General features: G+C 42.9%; 2 protein-coding genes across 3 annotated transcripts in view; one reads left to right on the top strand and one right to left on the bottom strand.

The window, feature by feature from the left end:
- The window catches only part of rpl34 (ribosomal protein L34), a 750063-nt gene that overhangs the window by 229814 nt on the left and 492284 nt on the right, over positions 1-27965 (top strand). The gene's annotated exons all lie outside the window — the stretch shown is intronic.
- On the bottom strand, positions 363-27836 carry adgra3 (adhesion G protein-coupled receptor A3). Of its 2 annotated transcripts, XM_018690374.2 has the most exons (20): positions 27692-27829; positions 26804-27596; positions 19079-19150; positions 13845-13916; positions 9520-9591; positions 9363-9434; positions 8990-9150; positions 8140-8353; positions 7705-7869; positions 7015-7216; positions 6674-6823; positions 5825-5983; positions 5563-5730; positions 5153-5360; positions 4832-5040; positions 4502-4626; positions 4168-4291; positions 3431-3576; positions 2929-3024; positions 363-2177 (listed from the first exon to the last, which is right to left on the bottom strand). In XM_018690374.2, exons 2-20 carry the CDS (start codon positions 27001-27003, stop codon positions 728-730), a joined length of 4065 nt encoding a protein of 1354 aa, XP_018545890.1. In that variant the 5' UTR covers positions 27004-27596; positions 27692-27829; the 3' UTR covers positions 363-727. The 2 variants fall into 2 exon arrangements, with proteins under 2 accessions (XP_018545890.1, XP_050932160.1); XM_051076203.1 differs by having other exon boundaries at positions 26804-27836.

Below are 27965 nucleotides of genomic sequence, written 5' to 3'. Positions count from 1 at the left end.
TCCTTTCTTCTCGTGGCAGCTTCACTTGCCCTGTGAGTCAGCTGTCAATCACAGCCCGGGCATCAAGTCAGCAGGAGCCCAGAATGTACAGTGCTCTCATCAAATGTGCCAGCAGGCAGGGAGAAAACGCCTATAGAGCCCAAAGCCACAGCCAGTCGCAATTAAAGTGTTGCTCTGCTGCGGAGGAAGGAACCCGAGGCCACCTGAAGGTCAGTGAAAAACCCAATTACCAGCTTGTCATATATTGTCAGCAAGAATAATTCTTGGAAACACAACAGCTCTGACTCACCTTTGCACTGGCTGCAGAGACCCAAGGGAGAAGACTGTGGGTGTTATCACAAAAACAAAAACTTTCAATTAGGTAAAATGGAACTTTTGTTTTATTATTGTTGGGACAAAGAAAAAAAGAAAAAAAAAAAAAAATTAAAGCCCTGAGGTAAGGGTATGCACAGGGCCACAGCTCAGACCATGCAGTTTCATTTACAGAACTGTCAAATGGAATAAAGGAATTGGATTAAAAGTTATAAAAATAGACCATTTACAAAAACATATCTACAAAGACAGTTCAGTGGCAAAAATGTGTCTAGTTTTTTTTCCAATAATTATTTTCAAAGGACTCTTTTTCCAAGAAAGAAATGTACAATCGAAAAACAAACAAAAAAATTTTTATTTCACAGTTTAAAGATGAGAGCATATCACTATGCAGTCTTTGGGACGGAAACCATCGCTACACAGTAGTTTCATGTTTCCACAACCCAGTCTTTATACTGGCTGCACTCTCTGTGTTAATTAAAGGCACTGCTTGTCCATTTTCTTTAAGTGTGCCACCATTTTGAGTGACAAGGTTGAGCCCATATGACTTGGCTTGGTTTTCTAATTCTGTGTTGCTGCTGGCCTGCTTGACAGGACCAGAGTCTTTACTTGAGCTTGACGCCACGGTAGTAGCGACCCTCTCGGTCTCTACAGTCACCACAGTCCCGTTCCCCAAGGTACCGCCACCTCCTTTATCCGAGTAGCGGGAGCGTCGCGGCAGGGTCCCGCTGTCGCTGCTGTCCTGCTGCAGCTGGCTCTGGTGCCGCTCCCTGTAAGCCATGTAGGCTGCCCGTCGACTGTTGCGTGCTGCTATGTCATAATGGTGGTGCCGCCTGTGGGGGGCGCTCTGCACGCTGCCCTCCACGCTGGTGGGCACGTCGTAGGCGTACTCTCGCAATACGGTCAGGCGGCTTGCTCTGTGTGCTCGTGCTCTGTTTTTGTGATGCCTGCTTGTGTGTCCGTTGGTGGCAGCTGCTGGATTGTTGATGTTGTTCATTGGGCGGAACTGCACCTCAACTGGTGCTACGTGCATTTTAATTTCATTGTCTAGTGAATGCTCAGTCAGGCTGTTGTCCAGAACGGCTGCACCGTTGGCTGTCACCGGTGCTGAGGCGGACTTGCACAGAGCTGCCTCGGCGTGCAGGTTGGTCAGCTTGCTGCCATGGGCGGAGTTGCGCATGCTTGGGGCACTCTTATTTGTGTAGGAAGAGTCTGCACTGCTGTGGCCACACTTTGTTGACTCCCCATCTGCCTTATTAGCAGATCCTGCTGTGGATGTCATTGCCACATCTGGCTGAGGCAGAAGGACATCCTCCTGTGTGGAGTAGGCTCGCCTCCCAGAGCAACACACCTGGGACCAATAGCGCCTCATATCCTGTCTGTTGACGCAGTGATGCGCTACCATGAACGCCCCAAGTGCCAGCGCGGCCACCCCAAACAAGCACGTAAAAGCCAAGTCGTAGGGGTGGTCCTGCGATACGGCCATGGCACCGAACACCCAGAGGGCCGCGTACAGTCCCAACGCCCCTGCTGCACCCATCAACTGGGCAGAAAAGGTGTGCTCATTCTCCAGGGCGGACAGAGGCACCGTGTGGGGTGCGGACATCACGGAGGACGACGCCTCGTGAGCCTGGAGCTGGAGAGCGAGGGGATGGGAGTGGCCGCGGGGACCATCTGGTCCGGCCTCTGTGATGGCCGAAGCCAGGTGCTGCTGCTCTTCGGTCGGCTCCTTGAGCTCATAGCGACGCTCAGGGTGGCGCCGCAGCTGGAGCAGGATGCTGAGGAAGTACATGCAGTCCACAAAAATGATGAATCCTACTGGGCCATAAAAAGCCCCGATACTGGGCTCCCATGCCATCCAGCAACTAGACAGGGATAGACAGACAAGACCAATCAAACATTTCAAATACAGTAAGGTAACAGATGTGATGTTTAAGATTCTTTTAGAGTTTTTTTCCCAATTATATCAAGGTCATCTTTTAGCAGTAACTTGAAATTACATAGCACCTCCAAACAGTAAAATCGCCAACAGTGCTCATTAAAACAATACTTCATCTCCTCATCTTAATCTGACACTATAATTATTTACTTCAAAACTCAAACTGACTCTTGAAAAACTTTTGCATCTAATTTTTACAGTTACTGTCCCATTACATTTAATAACACAGGCTGGACTCATCTTGCTTGCAAGAAATTAATTAAACTCCAAAGACTTCAGACAGATACGGGTCCAGATTTCTCAATTAGTCAGCCACATTGCACAATCTAAACAGCTGCCACTGTAGAGAGGGGGGCGGGGGGTGGCGGTAGCTTGCTCTAAACAGGCAGCAGTTGCTTGTTGCTTGGATGCACATACCATTAATAGGCCTCCATAATCAGAACTTCAGGGAATAAACTTTTCCTACCCTCATAAAAATATCCATTATTTACTAAAGCAATGTGGTCTGGCCCGTCGATAACTGAGCCAGTTCCTCCTGAGGACAGACTGTAAGAGATCTCATGGGCTTGGATGCTTCCTTATTAAACACTATTGTCCTGATAAAATGACACAGCATTTCCATGAGCACAAACTGAGGAATAGGAAGTTTAATTGCTTTCTATACAGGAACTACTTACTATGGTGCATTGGTCCGGCTTCCATAGTTTTTGATGTTAGCTGCCGCAGTGATCCCACACACAATGATGGGTATCCCTCCACCGATTAAGTAGAACCTTTTGGAGAAAGCACAGAGAGGTTCTGCTTCAGTCCTGTTTGCAATATGGGCGCGAACTGGACACAGAGGTCCAATGGCATTTTAGGTCTCTAGACTGACACCTTGTGGCTGTTTCATTAACAAACATGGCCACTTAAAACAACAGATGTTGCCTGTTCTGTCTTAACTCGCTAATAACGATAAAGATAGGTGTCTCGTGTGTGAAGAAAATGGACCAGACACTACCTTATTACGTCAAAAACAGTTAGAATCTACAGTGTCATCTGCTGTATATTGGCATTACAAATGGTGGGACGTGATTACAAGAACCACATAAGTACAGGAATAGACAGTAGCAAGTGAAGACTGAAAAAGCCATAATTAACCAACCTCTGTGCTGTAATATAAGGGTGGTGGAGTCATACCTCAGCATAGGCCGTGGTGGCGGCGGAGGCTCGTCCAGCTCCTCATAGCGCTTGGCCTTGCGTGTGACCTGTTTGTAGATGTTGCGTGCAGTCACGCCTACCCACAGAGCTGTAGCCAGAGTAGAATAGTGCAGCAAGATCCCCACCTAGGAGAGATTGGACCATTATGTGTATGACATACATAAATGAGATGCAATTAGTCTCCTATGTAAGAATGATTAAATGCTCCCGCTGTGTTGTATGTGTTCACCGATAAAAATATTAATGTTGGAATGCAGAACAGAGGAGTATTTTAAATGGCAGGGTGATCCTTAAGCAATTTACTGAGTATGTCATCATCAGCCCGAGTTGAAAAATCACCTTATGAGACATTACTTTATGCCAGAGGGGATAAAATAAATAAACAAAAAGTTCTCTGCCAAAATTTTTCATCCAGGTACTTTGTGCAATGAAAACTGAATAAGTAATGTGTCTCAGTACACCACACACCATGAGGGGAAGTGTGGGATCGCCTCTAGCTATGGAAACATTCTACTGTATCTTTGTATGTATCTTTTACTGTGTTTCCACCAGTTTCATGAGTGGAGTGAACTTAGCCGAGGGCAACTTTTTTCAACTTTTTTCCCCTTGAAAACATCTGAGGTGCTTGTTCATTTTTTGACTGCTGACTTTTACGTTTGGAGGGGGAGAGCAGACACAGCAGGAGTATTGGAGGTGTGCAGGCGGTGTATACTCACTGCCTGGCAGACGCTTGCGTAGCGTGTCTGATTGATGCCGCCTACAAAGACCCCGCAGGTGAGGGAGATGTGGAAACAGAGGTTGACCAACATGTGCCAAAATTTGCGGCTCACACGGACAGACCTGGGAGTAACGGACAGACAATACAGCACAGCATTAATATGGAAAGGTTTACATTACTTTTGTAATTTACATTTCTAATTAGAAAAGGGAAGTGTTTGTAGTCTGCTGAGTAGAAATTAATGGAGGTAAAAAAACAATAAATCCTGCTGTGTAGTAAAAATGAATAACCAGGAAAACATAAATGACATAGCAGCAGTTAAAAACTCTTACCTGTGATGGTAGATGTAGCTAACAATAATGGTGAGCAGACAGAGAAGGAGTATGATAGTAGTGGCGTAGATGACTGGGTGCAGGGGCTGGATCCCTGGAGAGAAATACTCCACACTGCTGAGATCCTGCAACACAGATGTCACATCAATATAAGTCCAAACCCATCAATCTAATGCATATAGACCACTACAAAGTACACAATATAACAAAACACACCAACAGATATTCATCATAATTTAAATTAATACTACAGGCCAGGCCTAACTGCTGCTTTACTCTACTCCCCAAATATCCCCAATGAACACATGATGATGAGAAGGATTGTCCTACCATGAGCAGGCCATAGTTCCCGAGAGAGTTGCAGGATATGGTGGTGAAGTTGTCGTGATGGCCCAGGATGCGGCAGCCGTCGCTCTGCCATCCCCCCTGACCTCCCACCAGGCTGAGGTTCCAGCAGGCAGACACGGCATCCGACCCGCGGGCAAACCGCCGCAGGGTGATGTTAACGGGGGTCCGCAGGACATGCAGGGACATCCCCTCTGATCGACGACACAGACAGATGTATCAGAAACTGAAAAACTGCTCGTGTTTTCATTTTATGGTGCGATAATGTGTCTTAATTGAGCGGAGTGGCTACTTCTTGGGACTCACCAATCTTGGCCATGATGACAGGGGTAGCCACACTCCTCCTCTTCCCTCCATCAGCCAGTTGGGAGGAGTTGCCAGTGGAGGGAAAAAACTTGCCATTGCGGAAGCCCAGTAGGTGGAGCTTGTAGACAGTGTCCTCTGCCTGCCCAGGGACTGCAGCCTGGGTAAAGAGAGACTGAGGAAGCTGCAGGGAAGCCTCCACAACAGTGCTCTAAAGGGACAGAAGACACAGTGAAGGGAAAAACCAACCATTTTATATTTATAATATTATGCATTTATTTTATATAGTTTTGTTGTGATTATGGTAAGCAGGTGGATTTTGTTTTATGTACTTCTGCTGCAATCAAATGCAAACCCCCACCATAGAACCTCACCCTGCTAACAAATTGTAATTATCTCTGTTAGGAGCTGACCTTGTGGAGGATGCTGGAGAAGGAGCTGGTGGTGTTGCATTTGAAGGTGAGCTGGCGGTCCTGGCTGGGTGTCCGCTCTGGGCTGGGCCTCTGGAACAACATGCAGGTCATGCCGTTCCAGTCGTTGGCCCTGACAGTGTGGGCCTCCAGCGCTATGTTGGGGGATGTCTGGAAGGACGACAGGAACAGTGAATTACGACAAGTCCTCATAAAACAAAACATTTACAGCACGACTTGACGTAAAATTATTGATGAGACTAACCAGGGAGAAGGCTTGCGCTGTTGCCAGACGGTAGACGGCGATCTTCTGGAGGCAGGCGATGATGCGGGAGCAGGCCATGGCTTCACGCTGAGCCATCCACAGCACCCTCTCGTCGGCCAGCATCAAATTACTGGCCATGCTCACCATCACCTCACCTAGCTGGGAGACAACAAAGGGGTAGACACAAGTGAACACTCACACGTGCAAAATGCATCCAAGATAGCACAAAATAAATAAAAAACAATCAATAGCACTGACTTGGAAAACACACTGTAATTATCACTTCTGTCAACCACAAACACTGACTTAGCAGCAGCTCAACATGACATACTATAAATTACTTGACTGGAAACATAAGAAATGTGACTGTGTGCCAGCATCTTGTTTATATCAAACAGCACTAAACACATGCTTGAGGGAGATGCCTGACATGGCTCTTGCTGTAGTTAAATGACTATTGGAAACACATTTCAAGCATGGTGTTGCCCTATGAACCTTTAATACGCTTTAAAATTCTAGTGCTACTTGCCCACAGCATTTACAGCATGCCAGGAACTTCTTTACTTTGACAACTTAGCTTTGTTTGAATTTGCTGGCCTACAGCTGTGCCGAAAGTTGTGACAAGACATCCTTTCTCATTTAACAACATGACAACAAACAGCTGTTCAGCATTAATCTATTTGTCCTTGGACAAGATAATACGCAGAATGAATGCATCACGTTGTGCTGTCAGTGTAAGCTCGTAAAAAGTTTTTAGATAAGTTTTGTCAGTTTATTCAGAGTTTTGTTTTGGAGTTGGATTGGAAATGTGAGGGAAAAAAGCAAAGGCAGCACTGTTGCGTTACTTACGTCTTTAAACTTCTCGACAAACTTCCCAAACTTCTCGATCATTTCAGCCACAAAGATAATATCCATCTTGTCTGAGAAGTTAGCAGCATCGATCGTGTAGACCAAGAGACGCCGAGCCCTGGGAACCACATTGCTCTCGTTTAGAGGCATCTAGCAGGAAGATAGAGAGAAAAATGAGGCTTGTATGTCAGGTTTGCAGTTAGGGACAGCTTGCTTCTCTATTCAAAGAAGAGCAAAACATATGAGAGTGCATTGGTGTGAAGGAAACTCCGACAGAAAGGGGAAAAGACAATGAAGAGTTCCAGGTCAGAAAATTACAAGCTGACCAACCAGCTACAGACCTGGTTGATGACATAGAGAAATCTAGTGACATCCTTCTGGAACTGGCAGCGGGAGTAGTCCTCCTCCGCCCATAGCCCCTCTCGGTCGCAGTAGCGCCACGCCCGCTGTTCTTCACCTGCGCTGCCCGAGTAGGTGCCTGCGCTTGATGGCAGTCTGTTGCAGGGGAGGTAGGCTCTGATTCCTGCCAGGGTGCGTGGCCATCTGGAGGAAGCCAGAGAAAATCAGACCTGCTGCTTCCATCCTTGATTAATTCACACAATGTCTTTACTTTCTGTTAACTTTGTGTCAGTGTGAGCTGTAATGTGTGTAACACCACTAGTAACACAGTAATGTAATAACTACGGCTAAAGCCATGAAGTAATTTATATGTTTAACCACAAGGGGGGGCCACAGTGCTGTCAGCAAGGAAACATTTTGCTGTATGTAACACTTGAATGTACTGGATCATACTTTATATACACACATACATACATATATATATGTAGTCGCTTTGTGAGAATGGATCTATGTATTCTTTGGAGAATTACAAGGTCAGTAAACCAGGCTCTAACTACATAAAGAGCTACAGTATGTCAACAGCCAATCTAATGTAAAATTCAGGCTTTTACATAGGAAAGACTTGCACTCAATTCTTAAAATGACTCATAATAATTGAATGACTGTGTCTGGTTGTGTGTGTTTACACCAACCTGAACTCTCCCTTGTTGTTGGAAATGCGTTCAGGAGCACAGTACTTGGCTGAACTCTCCAAAACCACAATATGCACAGTCCTGGTGGTGTTTCCCCTGCTCGTCCGGACCCGGCACTCCCAGTTCCCAGTAAAACCAGGCTGGATATTTGAGATGGTCAATGCACTGACGGGAAACATGAGGGAAACCTCAGGGAAACTCAAGAACACAAAAAGCTGGACAGAGAGACTTTCTTTATCCAAAAGGGAAATTTAGTTGTAGCTCTAGCCCTCCACAGAAAATGGTGTTGCATAATATAATGTCAGTTATATAATGAGATTGCCTTGTGAAAATAAACTGAACTGCCAAGACGCTACTGTTTGTGATCACTGGCATTATTTAGGGAAATTCAGACACTGCTCTCCCCACTTAAGGTTTATATAAACATTGTCATACCTAGCAATCAGGGAGCAGTTCTGCACCATGCGCTTTTCGATGAAGATGCCCTGGGCAGCGTCGGGCTTGACCATGCGGCCGTTCTGGTACCACAGCACCTGCATGTCCTCAGCCACGAAGGAGGCCTGACACTGGAACGGCAGGCTGTCCCCCTGAAAGACGACCTGACGCTGGGACGGAGTCAGCTGGAAGGAGGGCAGCTCGAGTGGAGCATCTGAGGGAACCAGACACAATTTAGGGAAGAGAGTCAGTCAGTCATTTCTCACAGAAAAATGATTGTTATCTGGTTCACATTTGTCACTGCGATTTATTCCAGATACAGTGCTGTTTTGTTTCAGACGTGGCCCTTTTTGGACACTAAAACAGTGGAAGGAAGCTAAAACAGTGTCTTGAATTCTTAAGTGCTATTTGTCATTCATGTCAGGCCACTGGTCCCTGCTAGATCTCTGCAATGTATTTCATAATTCCTCACTGTGGTGAGTGCCAAACTGATAAGACGTGAGCAAGTACAAACAAAGGCAGCTCTGGCCTGGGCAGCCCTTCTCTTATCATTCGTGTCATTGCACAAGCCCCTGATCCCCAGACACCAGCCTCACTGATACCAAAACAGAGAAATTAAAGAGACAGTGCAACATTTTGACACCACAATCTGTGTAAGTACTCAACACGACTTATTTCAACCTTTCAAAATGTCTGAAACGGAACGACACATCAGATAGTGTCTCTGAAATGATGAATGATTGTGTTTCAGAGGGACACCTTTAAGCTGTGTTGGGCCTGTGTATGTATGTGTGTGCAAAAGTATGTTTCTGTGTTGTTCGGGGGTGTGTGTGTATGTGTGTGTCCCTACCACAGGTGAGGAGCTCTGGCCTGATGGAGGTAATGAGCTGACCCTGAAGAGACTGGGGATAGGAGCACTTGGTGTTCTTGACTGCAATGTTCCTCTCTTTGATCCAGCGCAGCAGCCACAGAAGGTTGCAGTCGCACAGCAAGTAAGGTGTCTGAAACTCCCTGCGGATGTATAGAAACACACACAAATTTAAGTGATTGACAAACAGCCATTTGCCTGATGGAAAGCCCTAATTCTGCTGTCATATTTTATTACTTAAACACAGTTTTAATTGCATTAAGCGTGCATGCTAAATATACAGATGTCCCAATCACGCTGAGGCCTGTGTGTGATTTTTGTACACAGCAAGAACCTGGCTCCTTATCATACTTACAGTGATTTCAGAGACACCAAGCTATCAAATGTCCCCTGAGCCAATGAAGAGAACATGTTCCCTGAAAGGTTTCTGGAAAAAGAGAGAAAAAAAAGAAAAACAATGATCCTTTATGCCAAAGGAATGATTATATTATGTACTAATACTAATGACTTACAGTCTGATCAGACTGGTGAGGCCCTTGAAGATGTCAACGTTCAGACAGCCAATACTGTTGTTGGACAAGTCTCTGTAACGCACAGGGAAAAAAAGGCTTCTGGTTTATTTCTTCCACATTTCAGAAGTAACACAACATGACAGCTATAATGTCTAAAACACCAGCAATTAGTAAGTCATATCAAGTCTGGAAATGTTTTACAACAAGATAAGCCCCGAAAAATCAGATCATATTATGAGAAAAATGGGTAAATGGAAAAATGTTTAAGTCGCTGAGATGAAAAATAGCAGTTTTTGTTATTTAAAGCCAAGTTTAACAGAGGCAGGTTGAGGCAAAAAGCCCAAACACTCAGCTGACAGGTTTACAACTTTCAAGGTGATTTTAGATAATGTCTGTGTGGGCCTCCAGGGGAACCTACACATCAAAGACAGAGTAACACTCTGGGTGGTGATTAATCATCTGTGATTAATGTCAAGCACGTCAAAAGTGTGTGTTTCTCCTCTGGATGTGACCTGACATGATGTCTCTGGCGAACATCAGATAGAGGTGTCTCAGACTCCTGACGCCCAGCAAAAGGATCCAACATGGAAAAGACTGATCTTTTCCTCTGTGAATTACACCCCGTGTGCAAACATGAAACAGAATGGCAGCAAAGGAGAAATATTTACTGGGAGCTCTAGGTCAACTTTAGTACTGCATCCTCTGATCACTCCACTTATGATTTGGGACCCCTATACCCGCAAAAATGGTTTTGATTAACACAATAAAAAATAAGAGGGGAAACATTTCAGCAAGAAAGCAAGAAATCATGTCAATTCTTTAAACTTAGCTTCTCTTTAAATTGTAAAATGCTGCATAGTCTCCTTTTTGTTTTTATTAACAAAGAAATGTACAAAACATTCAGGTAGTCATTCAACAAAATGATATGTTTTCTAAAAAGATTTTATTTGAATGTCAGTTTAAAACCAGAATGAACTGACAAAGTTGATGGGAGCAGTAACAGTGAACCAAAACAGCAAAGATGGGGGCTGTAAAACCAAAACAATGAGCTGAAAGGTTCTAAAACAGTCCAAGAGTTTTTTGAACTACAGAGAGAGATGATAACTGACTATAGGTCTGTCACTACAAGTGATTCCTTTCATGTTACATGTAGTCATTTGATATCATCTTGACAAGAAATATTGCTTAGTGCACCTTCAAATTGCTGAAAGCTAAACCTTAATAGCTTTGATAAGTTGTAACATGTTTTTAACCCCCCCCCCCCCAAAAACTCATTTTAGGCTCTTAAGAGTAAGTATGATAGCAGAGCATATTTGAATTCTCAGATAGATAACGTTTAAAGCAATCAGTTATAGTGACTCCAAGGTTCAAAGGAAAAGCACCTTGACAGTTGCTGTAACACATATCCCTCTGTGAATGATCGAATCACTGAAAAGTGCAGAGAAAAGAAACAAGAGCCTGAGAGGGAAGACAGATCTTCACCTCAAACCACTAACTAAACTGTATCCTGGGGTGCTCGCGGAATGCGATACTGACACAAAGTGATACCTGGAAAATTACTGTCAGGCGTATGCTAACATCCGAGCATTTATGTAATTATTGGTGTTGGTCCTTAAGGTACCAGCTGGGGAATTTACAGTGTGAGGTTATTAGTTCCACTTGGAAGAGAAGAAAAAGCCGCCTTCTGCGGGCTTGCCAATTTGTGCGAGCATTGTGTGCCAGGGGAAGGATAACACAGGAGAAGTGGAGGGATGGAGGGAGGGGGCTCCTCTAGCTTAAGGCATACTTTCATCTCACTTTATCGCCCGGATTCAAATACTAGAGTTACAGTTACATCAAGGGACTTAAGACAAGATGGTGAACACTGTTATTACTTTCACTGACTCTGGCTGTGTTACGAGTCTTTATTTATTATTCATCATTCAAAACAATGCAAATTAATACACATTGCAGTGATTTTTCTTGTTTTGCTGTGAACCCATCACTCACTGAAGTCTCTACTTTGCATCTGCTTCTCCTAGTCAACTAGTTTTCATCACCAAAGACTAATCTCAAATGTGTCTTTCATCCACAGGCATGTAGCAAATTAACAGCACAGAGGACTGCTTCAGTGCAGTGACTCAGTTGTTATGAATGATATAAAGAGCAGAAGCAAAAATAGCCCGATGTGATTAGGCTGGAGCAGGGACTGTTCAGCTGTTGGTGGAATGCAGAGTAAAGAGGGCTGAGGCCAGAGGAATCCATAGGGTTTGAGTGTGTTGTATATTGTGAGAGAAGGGGGTGTTTGTATGTATTAGAACATCTCAAACTCTGTGGAAATGGTGTGTGTGAATTGTGTGGAAAGTGAGGTAAAGGGAGACACTTGTCTTTCCCCTGAGGGTGTAACCAAAAGAACACCTTACACTCGAGCTCCCAGCACAAATAAAGACACCCAGACAACTGAGACCAGCTGACTACTTCTAGATCAGATGTTGGTCCTGTTGTAAGGGAGTGAATGGAGAGTTCTTTAAAGGCAAGTCTCATCTCTAGAACTTGATAATGACATTTCTCCTATCCTAAAATTGAAATATTTGAAAACGTTACAGGTATTTATAACTACTATTCATTATAGTAATAATTTAATTCAACAAGACTAATGCCCTGATATGTAGAACCCATATTACCCAAACTTCTGCAGCCCTCTCTTTAAATGCCCCTGTCACTGCTCCACGACAACCTGCATAAGATAAATAGGCCCTCCAAATGGCATGCCTTGAAATGAGAAGAAAACTAATTAGGCAATACTGAGGAGGGAGGTGGACACACAGATGGAGGAAAAATAAGAGTCAAAGATAAGGCCAAAGAGAAAGGTAGAGGAGCATTATGTCAGATAAATGACATGAAAAACTCTTTATGTATTCCACTCCTACTTTCCAAAAAACTAGGGAAAAACAGGGTGGATGTGTAACTGCAGATGCCAGTACTTGATGGAGGGCTTCTGTGTTTACATTCCCAGGGTCCAGCACTACCTCATAGCCTCCTTTGCTCGCCTTCTCCATTCTGTGCTCCCTCCCTTTCACAGTCGAGTGAGTGACAGCCACCCTTTGAAATTAACTGAGATGGGCGGTGGGGCCAATTAAAGTTTGTTAGCCTTAGGCAAAAACCAAACTGTCCTCTGGAACAAGAAGGAGAAGTTGCCGATCGCTGTGCGGTTATATGTTAAGTCTTTCTGAATAGCTTGTGTGTGGGATAAAGATTTTAATATACAGAGGACATATAGGCGGGCATGTATCCATCTGAGTGTGGCATGAATATGCATCGAGGAGGAGGGGAGGGGGGAATGAGGCCGGGGTACGAGCCAAAGAGCTGACTGCCTTCCTGTCTCGCTCTCGCTGCTCGGCAGCAGCAGCCAAGCTCAAGTTTGTGTTGGCAGCGACTGGGTACTGTCGGGTGATTCCAATTCATGCTGTGTTCTTGCTCTCTCTCATGCACACACACACACACACACACACACAACTGTACACTTAAGCACACAGTCTCTGACCTCCCACACTCACACACCACATATCCCAGATGGACTCTAGCTTTATGTATTCCCTGCCAATCAAAATTATCCTCACATGATATTCATGGACGCCACACACGTTTACATATCCCCCTCCAAGTGTTTTGTCCAAGTGTGTGAAAGTATATAAGGCCTCATGGCGTCTGCAGCGGTCTCTGGCAGAGGGCCAGACAAAGCAAGGCAGTAGAAATAGACTGCTGCTTGACCATGTTCCCTTATGGACACTGGATACACTTTAGACATGTTAGATCATACACAGGGCATTGCATAGATAAAAAAAACAACAGCTGCTTTAAATACAGAGTCATTGCTGAAAGCAGTTAGTTGGGATCTCACCAAATCCCATCACAAACAACACTTGCAAATAACGCTGAGATACTACATTGACTGTGGAACTGTGGAATTTTTAAAAGCTTTCAAATTACAACATTTTGCAAAACACAACAGTTCTTCCAATTTAAAATACCAAAAGAAAATGGCTTTAACCACATTTCAAAAAGGCAAATAATCACAAGTCTAACAGAACAAACACTGAATAAAAGCCATCTCCTCAGTCACAGTTTTCATAAACCACTATTCTCATATGGCAAATAATTAAAGCAAGCACTCCAAACTAAAAAAAAAAAAGGCTGGAAATTAAATTTTTTGGTTGCAATAATAATAAAAAGACACCTCAGTGAAATCCCAGAGGAGCTAAATGTGAGAATGTCGGGTATACACACGCTTGCAGAAACCACATTAAAGAGACAGAAAAGCTGCTGAAGCTCCCAATGCTACTCACAGTCTTTTTAGTGCTGGCAATCCAAGAAAAGCGCCTGGTTCAATTCGACTGATCGTGTTACTCCGCAGGTCCCTGTGGGGGAAAAAAGAAAAGAATTGGAGGTGATAAGCAATTCAAACAGCAACAAAATAATGAAACTGGAACAATATGGCTAATTAATTATTCATTCAAAAGATTATTTTAAGCAGAATAAAAGCAAAATAAATAATCACAATTTCCAGCTTCTCTTTTCTTACTCTTCTTTGATAGTAACCTAAATATCTTTGAGTGTTGAGCAGATAAAACAAGACATCTGAAAACATCACTGTGGGCTGTGGGAAGTTTATGACCAGCATTTTTTTAAATATTTGCTGACAAAACACCAATATGATCTGGAGTCACCAGAATGTCTTTCCATAAATTCAGACAGATTATGGCCTCAACTGTTTTTCTTTGCTGACCTGATTGTCAGTAACTCACAATTAGAACTTAAGACTTATGAAATATGAGCAGATCTGGCTCAGTATTGTGCAAACCAAGCCCTCCCAGGCTACGCTGCCGTCTTTTGAAATGATCATTTCAGTATGCAAACATCAACATGGCATGCAAAAGATTACCATAATGATAAATGCACTGACACCCATAATAATATGGTTAATACACAGGACAATACACAGGTGAGTACATCTAGCAAAAGCATTTTTAACCAAAAATGAAAACATCAAGGTCTCCACCCACCCATCATTACTACATAGCAACTACATAGTCACTGACAACCTGATGCTTTAAAGGACCTCTGTAGCTCACACACCCTCCTGCACAGCAGCACACACACACACACACACACACACACACACACACACACACACACACACACACTCCTCCATTGAGGTTCAAAGGCTTTCTTGCGGTCACAGAATTCCTGCAGTGCTCACCTGCACTGGCACTGCCTAGTCACTCATTACAGTGGAGGTTCGGGAGGTTTTCCAGTCACCACCTGAACCCACACAAAGGGCCTCTGGGTAATTCTGACTGTTTGATGTCAGGGGGCTGTCATCTGAAGGTGGGTAGGTGGTCACTGATAGGTCCTAGACAAAAAATCTATTGCTTGTCAAAGCTTTTGATGTGAGCTAGCAGGGCTGGTTACTCTGAGCACAAGTGGTGAGAGAAAAATGAGAGGGTAGGACTTATCCTAACACGACCCTCATAACCAGTGAGAGCCAGTTTTAGAGTGTGTACTGGGTATACAAACATGTTGAGTCTACTAATTTGCTTGTTTCTAAAGCTCATTTATTTTTGTGTAAACTTTGCTTGGAGATGCAGTTGTTGTAGTTGGAGCTAAGCAGGACACAAAAACAACGAGCCACAATCTCCTGCATCCATGTTTAGTTCGACTCACTCGCTGTTTGACTCACTGGTCAGATGTGCAAGCCACAAAACTAGCTTAGAAACAACTAACAAAGAACAATGCTGCTATACGGGTTAGTATGGGTGATACTCCGACACATTATCATACTCATTCAAGCTCGCCAAAAATGAGAATTACATGTAAAGGAGGACACAGTTACTGAATGACATCTGCAAGTGGTCTTCACAGATCACATATCAGCCACATTATTGAACATGAAAATCTGTCCGGAATAACCACTACTACTAAGAGCAAAAATACTTGTGAATAAAATATGGGGAGTCAAAGAGAAGCAGTCCAAGCATAACCACCCATAACTGCACTTCACAATCCAGAGACCGCTGACCACACATGACCTGGCACCTTTTAAATCTATTTGCAGAGAAAAATGCCAGGTTTTCTCAACATGCCCAAAATTGAAATAGCTGGCTGAATATTTCCCAGAGTGTTCCAGAACTGCTCCTGAACTGGCGCCAAACCGAGGGGTGGTTTTGCAGCTGCTGCCATTTTTTTTAGGGGCACACATACTCTTTCCAAAGGTGTTGTTCATATTAAAATTACAGCACGTTTGGCATGGAATAACATTTAATTGAACTCCTCTCCTCCCAAGTTTGGGATCATTTTCTAGAGGAGGGTTACATATGTGTATGTATGTATGTACACACACACACACACACACATATATGTACACATACACACACACATACACACAGCACACAGAGGGTTCCTGTCATGAGACTGACATTCTCACTAAGGAGAGAAAAACTGGTAGCGTTAAACAAGCCTCTGGTTGAATAGAATGATGGATGGCTCCTTGTTAGTAGATAATACACCCTAGAAAACCCATAAAAGAGATGTTCTTAACTGTGTTCACTGCAAAATCCAACTCCAACTGAGACTGTATAACTTCTGGAGGCCACAGGACACAATTACAGGATAATAGCACCGTAAAATTCCCTTAATTTACCAAGATTTTCTTGTATCAGAATAATGCCAACTTTATCCTTTAAAGTCATTAATTGGCATTCTGACTTGAGTGGGAATAAGCAGAACACTAAAAACATCTTCTGGTGAGGTGCCATGTGTTTACCTCTTTTTATTTTGTGATAAAATTATTTGAATGTTAAACAGTAGCACAGTGTAGAAGAGGGGCAAAGTCCGAACTAACTCCTCAAGGTACACGTCTGTCTACATATATAGTATACAGTATATACAGTATACTATTTATACAAAGTTCGCTAACCTTAGCTAACAATAGCCACAACAAGCTCCGGGTCATACCAGACCAAGTAAGGCTGTAGCAGCAAAACTACTGAGTGTATTGAATTGAACACGGGTGCATTTAATTGCTTATGACTTCAACTTTTCATTTATTAAAAGAAGATTGTGTTCTTGCCTTGATCCCACTGGTTAAGCAAATTAGAGTCTGGTCAAAAGTGTCCTTCTTTCAAATGTGCACTAAGTAAAAGCACTACATCCATTTCAAACTAGCTTTATATTTACGTGTGACTTGCTTACACACTTACTTCCCCAAGTATTGTGTCATTTGTGAATAGACAACAATCAATTCTTCAGAAAACACTACACACTAGAGCTGTTATCCTTGCTTCGTTTTCCACAATAAGCATTCCTCCACAGCAGCGGATTTAGCAAGGAATTAGCATGTGACAGTCGCCTAGCTTGGCTTCTATTTCTATGAGGAGAGTGATAATGGGGATTCTGTGTGGCTTATTTCCAAGCAGGGACACCTTTGGCCCCAACAAAACACAGCGGTCTCCACAGTTACTTTGCAATTTCACGCAGAGTGCCAGATAGGCGTAATCGATTCTCTACCCCTTTCTGGCCTTCACAGCCAGCTGCTGTTTCAGTCTTCATGACTGCATATAGGCAATCCAAATGAGGGAGAGTTTCTTTGTGGACTAAGAGAGGGAGAGAAAAAAAAAGAAAAGCTGTGAGGGCGGAAGGAAGGAGGGGTTGAAGATGGAGAGCCTCAGTGCATTCAAACAGACTCATGCAGCATGTTTTTTTCCTCTCCCAGAGTTTGAGGAGAAAAGAGGGAGATTGGCATTGAAGGTGGGAGGGAGGGTATAAGAACATTTCAGAGAGGGAGAGGCTTCAGCATGCAGAGTGAGTATGTGTGTGTGTGGGAATCGCACTGTTGACACCTCTGGCCTTAGCTTGGCCTCATTACAATGACAAAAGCAAGCAAGCCATCTAGCAACCTCGCTTCACTGGTTGAGAGTGAGCAGAAGTAGGGTGGGGTCTGTGTGAGGCACAATGGGAGCTGCTTTTGGAGGTAAACCTGCCCTGTGGATTGATGCAACGATAGGCAGAACAGAGTTTACAACCAAATCAACTGGCCATTCACAGACAAAGCACATAAGTGCCTTAAAGGCTTTCTCGGTGGACACAGATCAAAGCATCTTTTTTTAACACATTCAGCACACGGCCTTGTGTTTATCCTGAAGGCCTGTGCTCTAAAAACTACCATCTGAGCCCACAGGGAGGTTTTCCTGCAAACCTATAAACAATCTAGGCATTTCTAGTCATATCAATGTGGTAGTCAACTTAAGAGAGTCACACAGGACAATTTTACACAACACACAAAATGAAAAGAGGAAATACTGCAGGCGTTTTATACCAATAATGTATAAAATCAAACTTTGCAAGCTTGGCTGCTGACAATGTAGAGTCATTGATCATTCAGTGATCAATAACCAATATTTGTATCTAAATCTTCTTTCTAAAAGTGATATCACAGGGCTAAATGCAGCCAATATGACCTCATATACTGTCTCAATTCTTTGTCTTTTTAACCAGACTGAGAAGAATGTCACGGGAGACATGCCCTTAGAATTCCATATCAATGCAGTCATGTGTTATTGTAGCCTTGGGTAAAAGCACAGCCATTAATGGTCTGGTTATTTTATCTGCATGAAGCCATTCCAGAGTGATAAATCACCCATGGCCCATATGTGCAGGCCCAGAGCCATTTTCTTGAATTCTCTTCAGGAAGGAAACACGAGTGATGACAATCTAATCTCCAAAGGCAGGGTCACATGGCATTGGCAACGTCTCTCCATTGTTTAAGGAACCCCAGAGAGCATACACACATATTCCAATAAATGTCTTCACCATGTAGAACTTATTTCCTTCCCCTCTCACCTCTTTGCCACAGTTTCTCCTTCTCCAAGACAAAGTGCAGGCACTTCACAGGCTTTATTAAATACAAGCATTACTAAATCTTGGGGGAGCAATCAGGTTGTCTATGAGTTACTCCTTGTGAAAAAAAAGTTGGCCCCATCCCCAGAATACCCAAGCAGCTGTACGTTGAGGGCATGTCACCAGGCAGACAACAACCAACCCTGGGGGCTATACCTATAATTAGCCTTTTCTAGCACCATCTCCAGTCTTCCACCATGGACTGATATACTTGACTGAGGGTAAGTGCTCCGTGGATGCCTTCTCATTTTCTATGACCTGGATGTTCCACTGGCATGGGGCCAATGTGTGTTTTACAAACCTCCTGCTCCACAAGCCAAAGCTTCACTTGTGGAGTGATGGATGGCCCCTGCTAATGCACGGCTGGATATAATGTGAAATGTGGTGAAGGTATTTGACTGTAACATCAAGCCCATTGATGATATTTCATGGATATGTGCAGCCTAAATATCTGCTTTGCAAGGCGGAAAAGATAGCTTTTTAAAGCTAGGATTATTTCTTTTAGTAGGGTGTGAATTTTAATCCAAGAACCAATTTCAACTGCCAAATTAAAGAGTGAGTTTAGAAATGACTGATATGCTTTATGCTCATGCAAATCACTGACAAAAAGAGGAATAATACTTACAATTTTTCCAATGTAGACAACCCAAAGAAGGATCCATTTCTCAGTTCTTGAATCTTATTGTTGTTTAAAATTCTGTGGGGAGAAAAATATATATAAATACCAAGCAACAGAAAAGAAATGCAGCACACAACATAATTAGGAATATACACTGCGCATTGTCTTTTCTTGCACAAGATTTCTTATGAATTATTTGATGTTTTGTATTAAATATTGTTGCTATCTAAAGTATCTATCAATTTATCAATCTTAGTCCAATTTAATATACAGATATTATTATTATTACAATTTGCAGATAGAAAACCAGCCTCAGTGCTCAAAACATCAGCAAGGAATGTATGTTAATTAAATTGTGAAAGTGGATTCAAATGGTCTTTTTCAACATAAAGTGGAACCGTGCCACACAGATAACAATATTAAGCCTCACTCTTTGTCCTCTATCCACACCAAGCTTCCAGTCAGATAATGTTCCCCGCTGCCAGGAAAAGATCAGAAGGAAAACAACTTGAACTTCAGCTGAGAGTTTTCTTTCATGTTAAAATGGCAGCATCTGAGCACCCTTGATACAGGTAGCCAAAACGAGATACAGAGTGATCTCTCTATGAAGCCTCTTTGACTAAAACTTATCATATTCTGATCTGTAGCAGCAGTGACTCACTGGTGATGCACTTGAAGATTTTTTTCTCATAAACAACACATTAAGTTAATGTATTTTAACTGTAAGAAATCCATGTTTTTGTTCAAACACATGGTTGTTACTGTTTACTGCTTGTTCACTGCAACCAAATCTCTAATCAGGGTTACATAAATAAAAGGAGCTTTTATTGAGTATTTTACTGAAGGGACAACAAAACAAACAAAAATCCAAAGTCTACATACTCAGACATAGCTCAGTTTTACAGAGTGTACAGAGAAATTATGCTTACAGCTAACACCTGATTGCATACAATAAAATATGAGGCAACAAACATGCACAATAGAAAAAAATCCCCAAATATACACATACTTTTATATAAGAAACTCTGTCATCATTTCTACTTTAACACCACCAAAATACAGGAGAGTTGAGAAAACCTTCAAGTCCAAGTGTGAATTCTTGATTGCTTCCTCCCTTAGTAATAAACCTGATTTTATTATCCAGTTTATACCCAGTGCATAGCACAAGCTGACTCACAGCATACAAAGCTGCAAATTAAAGCTCCACTTTCTGTAGCCTGTGTCCCTGAGAGTTCAAAACTTTCTCCCAAACTACTCCCAGAGGATCTGGGAAATCAATAGCACTGTTAACTCCCAGCAGAAAACCCAAGCAGGGACTTGTGGTTAGCATATGTTTCTGGCCAGCAGGGAGGGGATGTGGTGGGTGACATACATGCTAGTGGCACCCACAACCCAGGGCCAGACTGGAGTCATTATGGGGTGTTGAGGGGTTGTTTTATTACAGGGTTGGACAGAGCAGACTCATTGGAGATTTGCTGCTTGGCTCCCTGCCGCTCAGGGAGAGAGAGAGTGAGCACACACAAACAGTTCCTGTGTTACACCGCTTGTGTTCTGCAGCCTTCTGGATGCTGAAATGGCAGATGTTAAAACACATTGATGTATAAGACTGCAAATTCTATCTCTGCCCATGTACACATGATCTAACGATATAGGCAGAAACACTGGGCCTTCCAAGATTGTGGTCACAAATCTCATTTATACTGAAGAATATCTGGCATACCAAATGAATGCATTTACCATGAGGGCTCTGTGAATTCAGGAATGAGGTTCTAAGGGATGGACAAAAACACCTTACAATACAACAGCACTGCAGTAAATACCATTATGGAGAAGCTCAATATGTTCAGGAACAGATGCACCAGATATTAAAGTAGCATGTTCAACTTCATCACATATACAAAATTCAGCTAGAGAAACAACATTATATATTGATTGACAACATCCTTTTTATAGGGCATTGTCAGCAAGAGGTACAAAGAGGGCAGGCAAGCTGCTAAATTATGTAACGTTGTGTCAGGAAAGTATGGCAAGTCATAACATTTGCCAAACAGGAAACGCGCAACAGTTAAGACACAGAGTGATCACAAGTAGACTCTCATCATCATTGACGTCAAGTTATTTGAAGTTGCGCACAGCGTGAACAGGCCCTCAATCTTCACGGAAAGTTGTATAATTAGGTTTACAGAGTAGATTGCGAATTTAAAACAACGTGTCCTGGGAATCAATCGAGCGTGGCTGCATAAATTCACATTCCCGGCCTTGTGACTCGATAGGTCATCAAAATAAATATGTGAACAAGAGTTCTCCTGAGAGTCATGAGCCCTTCTCTTGCCCTCTTTCCATCCCTCCCTTCTTTGCGTGCTTTACCCTATTTCACTAGCTCCGTCCCTCCCCTCATCCTCATGACAGGAGTGTGACCTCGGCATGTTGGAAACTGCTTTGGCTGCAAAACTGAGTCTTCTTTACACTCATACACTGGTGAGAAAGCAATACCACAGCTTGCTTTACAAACTGTATACATACATACATAAAGCAAAGCCTCAAATTCGCATGGAGATCATGGCCATTTAATCACCAGCATCTCCGCTGCCCTCAGGATGTCTGGAACTAGACCGTCTGCTTCCTCACCGTCTGTCTCTGGACGTCGGCCTGAGGTCTCCAGACTACAGAGCCATCCGTGGAATTTCTTCAGGGTAGGCCTCAAACGACACAGGAGGGGAGTCTCCCTTATCTTGATGCATAGATAAGACCTGCTTGAGCTCGGGCCAGGAACAAGCTGCCGGGGGATCCTACTAAATCTCACATCCTGTCTCCTGATACAGATGCTATAAATCTCTATGACATTAAGGGAAAAACTGTCTCTGAAACCTGGAACTTCTACTCTTGAGTAATATAAAATGTACCGGCCTAGATTTCATTTTGTCTTCAAAGTGGGTAAATATGACACCATTCGAAGGTAGACCGGAGTTCTTTTTCACTTGAGAAAATACACCTTCGAAAGCATACGCCTCTGGCTGCAGGCACATTATCCAGAGAAGGACTAGAAATGGCCAGCCACTGCACACTCCCCTCACAGGCACATAGCATTTTAAGGACGGAGCTAACTGGTGCACTCTCAATACTTTCTTTATGCTCAGGAGGCTTTTAGACAAAGAACTCCCAAGAGCAAAGAGCTGTAACTCCTCAACAGGTTTTCAAATAAGTTTCAGGCTGCAGTTGAGCTCATAAAAATCCTTCTAGAGTGACTTCCTCTGAATATAGTGGATGGAAAAATGGACCTCAGCTCAGGTGGAAAAAGGAAATGATCCAATGGCTGAGGTGCTGCAGCTTGCCAAGGTGATTCTTGTGGTTATCAAGCCCTTTCTGCACTATTTGGATTTATTTAGAGAATAGGCACAAAAGGGTAGAAAATGTTGCACCAAGTATTTGATTGGATTGAGGTAATATCAAGTCCTTTACAGGAATTCACTTGCGCTAAAAAGGGCACTTGTCACACAAGCTCTTTTTGGCCCTTCGTTCTTGTAAGTCGTAGGCCTCGCAATATCTGCTTTCACCATCCGACTTGCCAAACCATTAGAGCAAGGTATTCACCTTAAAGCTCTCTGGCTGAATGGGCAAATGATCCCACCATGCGAACACCGGAATAAAAGAAGATGAGTAATAAAATGAACACAGACCAGAAGGCATCACACAGCCTGAGCTCATGTCTACGAACTAAACTGAATTGCTTGTCTGGGATTAACTGAGACTTGGGGCAACTTGGCAAAGTCAAAGCTCAACAGATCTGTGAAATGAAAGGCTGTGAACTGACTAAATGCACAGCTGTCAGTGCCTCGCCTTTGGGATTTTTCTTTCTTCGGCAAACACTGCACAACTACTATGAAAAACACAGGAGCATTCCTTTAGACCGATGGCTTGCCCGGGAAGCAACAAAAACAAATCCTCTTAGGACATGCATGACAGCAGGCACCTGTGTTCTAGTTACACAAGCACTTCAAAGCCTCCCAGCATGACATAGTAGGGTTTTTAATGCTGGGGAGAATAAACACATGAAATGATTGACATAAGCACTGATCACACATTCCAAACTGTGTCTCTGTTTACTGATTTTTAAGATCTGAAAGTGAAACTGCTCCACAAGTTTAAACCAGAACGAAGCAGAAATCTCAAAAGGAAACCAGATGAGAATATAACCCAAACTCCCAGCTTGCACTGCTGTAAAACAAGACACTTTACTGCACTCCGTGGTGTCATCAACTCAGTATGCCTTTCCTTCTGCAAGGGAGGAAATCCCTGCTTTCTTCCTGACATTAATCCTGCGCTGCTCTGTGCAAGCCAAAACCAGGTGCGCTTATTTGCACTGTCCGACCCAGGTGCACCTCTGAATGGATTCTGATTACACTAAACAAGCCCTGTAAAGAAATATGACCTGGGTGAGTACAGAAATCTTAACTATAGTCACTTCTGGCCTGTGTGGGTATGTAGGATGAAACTTAAACAGCTACACAGAAATAAACGCTCATGCACACACCCGTACAGGCTGCTAACACAACCTGATTTATCCCTCCGTGTAAGGCAAAAGTTAAATACAACCCCTCACTTCTTAACCTACACTGACATGGGAGGATAGGCCAGCTGTAAACACATTTGTGTCATTTCCTCTGGGATTACAAAGGCATGTGGTATCATTTGGAGAGCACAAATGCAGGGAATGCATTACTCATTTTTTTCTCTACATAGACACATTCAGAGCAGAACTGCATTGAATAACTACATGCATTCAAACTCAGGGTAAACTAATAGCAGCAGTTATTTAGGTTTGGTAAAATAATAGCTATTTAGCTGTGTAATTGCTCATGTACAGGCAGGCATGGTTAAAATAAAAGATAAGGAAACCGTAAGATCTATCATGTGAAAGTATCTACATTTTCTGGCATGTAGTCAAACCAATTATCCCACTGGTTCGATAAGTTCACCACAGTAGTTGAGAAAATTCTCAAAGAAGTGTGCTTGTGGTTCAAATCTTTTTTTTATGTTCTCTGAAAAGCCTGGATTAAAGTTTTAATTTGTCAGTAAGCCCCTGAGGAGGAAAACAGGAAATCTTGAGTACAAAGAAAGGGGAGTAAGTATGATAAATGGAACGGGTCTCTAATCACACCCCGCTTCTACTGCAGTTTCTGGCAAAGCCTTTAATTAACAAATACAACAAGGTGTGGCAACGCACATTGTGGAGGTCGTCCATATCGAAAGAAAGCGAAATAATATCACCCTAAAACTGAGTAGCTGAAAAAGTTAGATGTGACATTTGGTGTTATTTTACTGTCTTTTACAGTCTACATCTACAGTCTGTCTTTAAATTTCTTGAAATTAAACAAATTATTTTCCTTCTCCTTAAAGTGTTGCATGAATCCATATTCCGTAAAATACTCACTGCCAGATAAGCTAAACTAGATGGGATCTGCTTTGGTTTAACAGGGAGAAATAATGGCTGGTAATTTTCTAGTCTGTGAAAAGTTTCTCACAACAGCTGAGACCCAGGCAGTCCAGACCAGCTACGTCCAGACCATGATCAACCCCACAACAAGCCACTGGGAGAGCCGTAAAACAGGACCACCACACGTAGTGAGAGGGATCACCGATTTTACAGGTCTATAAATCAACACCCAAAAACTGCACCCACAGTGAACATAAATTGCTGTTTCAACTCTACTTTTGTGTACGGGGGAATTGTGTGGAGGGTTCCGATTTAAGGAGATTGTTTTGTTGTTTTCCTACAATGGATGAAACAAATGTCCAGAAATGCAAAAGTGGAGTCTGGAGGAAAATTCCTGAGAGCTGCACTGCAACTCTGTGCTCTCTAATTACATCTTTCTTCTTCGTCTTCTTTGGAGGCTATCCTCCACACTACAGTGCTTAAGCTCGATGCCAGATCATGAGGAACCTGGATCAGCCTCCAATCCATCACTGTCAGAACAAGATGACAGACTCCAAGCTCACTGAAAACATACAGACAATGGCAAACACCAGGACTAGAGGCAAGGCCTTAAAAATGACTTTAGAGCTGACCATAGCTAAAGGAGATCTGCATATTTCAAATTCTACAAATATCTGAGAGGACACTGGGATTATTAAAGACCAAAAAAGGAAGGTGAGCACTGTTCATCATTATTCAAAGTAAGAAAAAAAAATACTTTGTTTTACTGACAGGGTCTATTGGGTTCTAACACTCAGTGGAATGGTTGCCAGGTGTTCAGCTCCACCCATGCTACACCACACTGCCTAATTTGGATTTTTTGGTTTCAGTAACTGATAAAATGACTGCAGATGGAAACCCAAACTCCAGGCTTAACAAACCCCTTCAGAAACACACTTATCTTTTTTTTTCTTTTTTTCATCAACATATGCTTGTGCTTGCAATTCCCATGCTACAATGCTACAACAAAATAAAACAAGAAATACTTCTCGCATCAATTACCCAACTCAAGCATGTGTCAAATCTCTGCAAATGTTATATTTATACTGTCCTGAAGTTACTAGAAACAAATATGAAATGAAAGTAGACTTAAAAATCTAACAAAGCCATGACTTTGGACAGAGCTTCAAAGTCATGTGCATGTGATCTGTGGTCTACAGGTTAAAACATGCAAACTCACTGCAATGGTCTTATAACTCGGAACTTACCAGCCAATCCTCTCCCTTTCTTCCCTTCCCTGGAGTCTATTATTTGCTTTCTACTCCTGCACCCTGCCCTGGTATTCTCATATTTCCCTCATCGCTCACCACCACCACAAAGCACAAGTGCTCTGGACACACAGCTTTGAATTTCTGCCTTTTTACCATTGTCAGCGGTTGTGTCCTTTCAAACACAGTAATACACCAAAATCAAAACTTGTATTTAATTAAACCAGGTACAACTTGAAAGTATGTTAATTACCTCAGAAATCTGCAGAAAAATGTAATGACCTCAATCCATGGGGTCATGGAAAGGTTTGTGAGGGAAATCTACTTGTGCTAAGCAACTTCTGTCTGTGCTTGCATGTGTGTTTGTGTGTCTGTTTTGTCCTTTTGGGTCATGAGAGTGGCCACACAAAGACTAACAACTGTATTAAAACCACTGACTGCTGGTGAGGCCTACTGCAGTGTGTTGACAATCAACAATACTGCAGAAAAACTCACAGCCTATGGGCCCTTACATCTATCATAATGCCTTGGAGATATAGTAAGAGAAGTTAATTGCGTGAGCGCTGGTTTAGCAGCCAAAATAGCTTCCCGTGTATGAATCACAGCACCACAGGAAGACAGGGGGATAGTGTTACACTGGGTTTACACTGTTACAGTATACAGCTGTGAAAGAATGATGTATGACTGACATGGGATAGACACAAGTATAGCTTAAGTGTACTGCTTGTCATGCCATATATATCTTTTGAAAGACTTGCTGATTTGGAATTTTCTTCTAAATTATGAATAACTGTGTAGAAGTGAATCTCACATTTACTCAATTAATAATCAGGCTAAGCTGTTCCTTTAGAACAATCAGGTACAAGAAAAAACATACAGGTCCTTGTAGTGACTCTAATAAACTATTTAGAAGTTGGTCATGTGGGGAAGATGGGTAATGTAGTTCAGTGGATAATAACATGGGAATAAACCTTACAGATTCAAAATTTAGAGTCAAAACAGCTTGAGGTGATTAGATTACAGTGTAAAAGAATCTCTCTTTATACTCACAGCGTGACTGTTTTGTTGGGGAAGGAGTCCGGGGGTAACACCTGATGGAGGTCCATGTTGCTGCAGACCACCTTCCCAGCGCTTTTCGAGCGTTCATCATATGATTTGCAATCAGATGATCCCACCGCCGCCGCCGCCGCCGAGCAACCGCCGCCACTCAGCAGCAAAATCACAAACAACTGCAACAGATCCACCCTCATTTTCACACACGGGTAGAAAACCACTGCAGCATTGGGCAAAGGAAAGGAGCGTTTTGATACTTAAACGGGGTAGAGGGGCGGTTGATACTGAGTAGCTTTGTTATAAAACGGTGACCTGAGAGCCGGACAGAAATGAGACTTTTGCCAGTATCTTGTTCGGTTCAAGTGAGCCTTCCTCCTCCATTTCTCGGCAAGGCTTTCCCTTTGCTCGGTGGTATCCAGTCCGACAGAGGTGCCCTTCTTTGTTTGCCAAACGACTCATTTATAATTCCCTTCCCATCGTGGCGTGGTGTTCATTTCCTCCAACTCTTCTAATCCACTAATTTCAAATGCTGAGTGTGCTCGCTGGTTACTAAATAACTTGCCCGGTTGTTGAGAGGTTTTCTTTGTTGCCCATAGCGTGGGTCCAAGTCAGAGTGTTGTCTTTTCCACAGGAGGCGGCAGCAGTCATCCCAGGTTAACTTCAGAGGGGAACGACCAGGCTTTTGAAAACTCTCACTTTCATTTCCAAGTTCTTTGGACTATATTCTGAAGCAAATAAGAGCGAGTAGACTTTCCATTCTCTGTTTCCCAGGCAGCAACAGGAAATTACTCTGGGGGCGAAATAAGTGCAAAAACAACACCTTTTCAGCTCAAAGAGTGCCGCAAATGCTCAAAAAAACAGCGTGAAACACTCGACATCACTCACAGAAGTTTATCCAAAGAGGTTGTTTCGTCTCTTTTAGTTTCCATGTGTCTTTGAAAAGTATTCAAAACCAGTTCTCTGTCCATTGAGAGGATCTCTTCCCATCGTCCTACCCCGGGCTCCACTATTGTCAAGTCCAGTGGAATTCAAAGAATATCCGGTCGGTTTTTCAGAATAAAACCGCCCCAGCAGAGGCGTTTTGTCACCCGTTGAGCGTGTAAGACGCTCTACTTACGCTACTTTTGAGATCTACTTCACTTTGGGAGACAAAGTTTTA

This window comes from Lates calcarifer, linkage group LG15 (genome assembly GCF_001640805.2).
Source record: "Lates calcarifer isolate ASB-BC8 linkage group LG15, TLL_Latcal_v3, whole genome shotgun sequence".
NCBI classification, from domain to species: Eukaryota; Metazoa; Chordata; class Actinopteri; family Centropomidae; genus Lates; species Lates calcarifer.
This window is presented reverse-complemented; position numbering and strand designations above follow the sequence as displayed.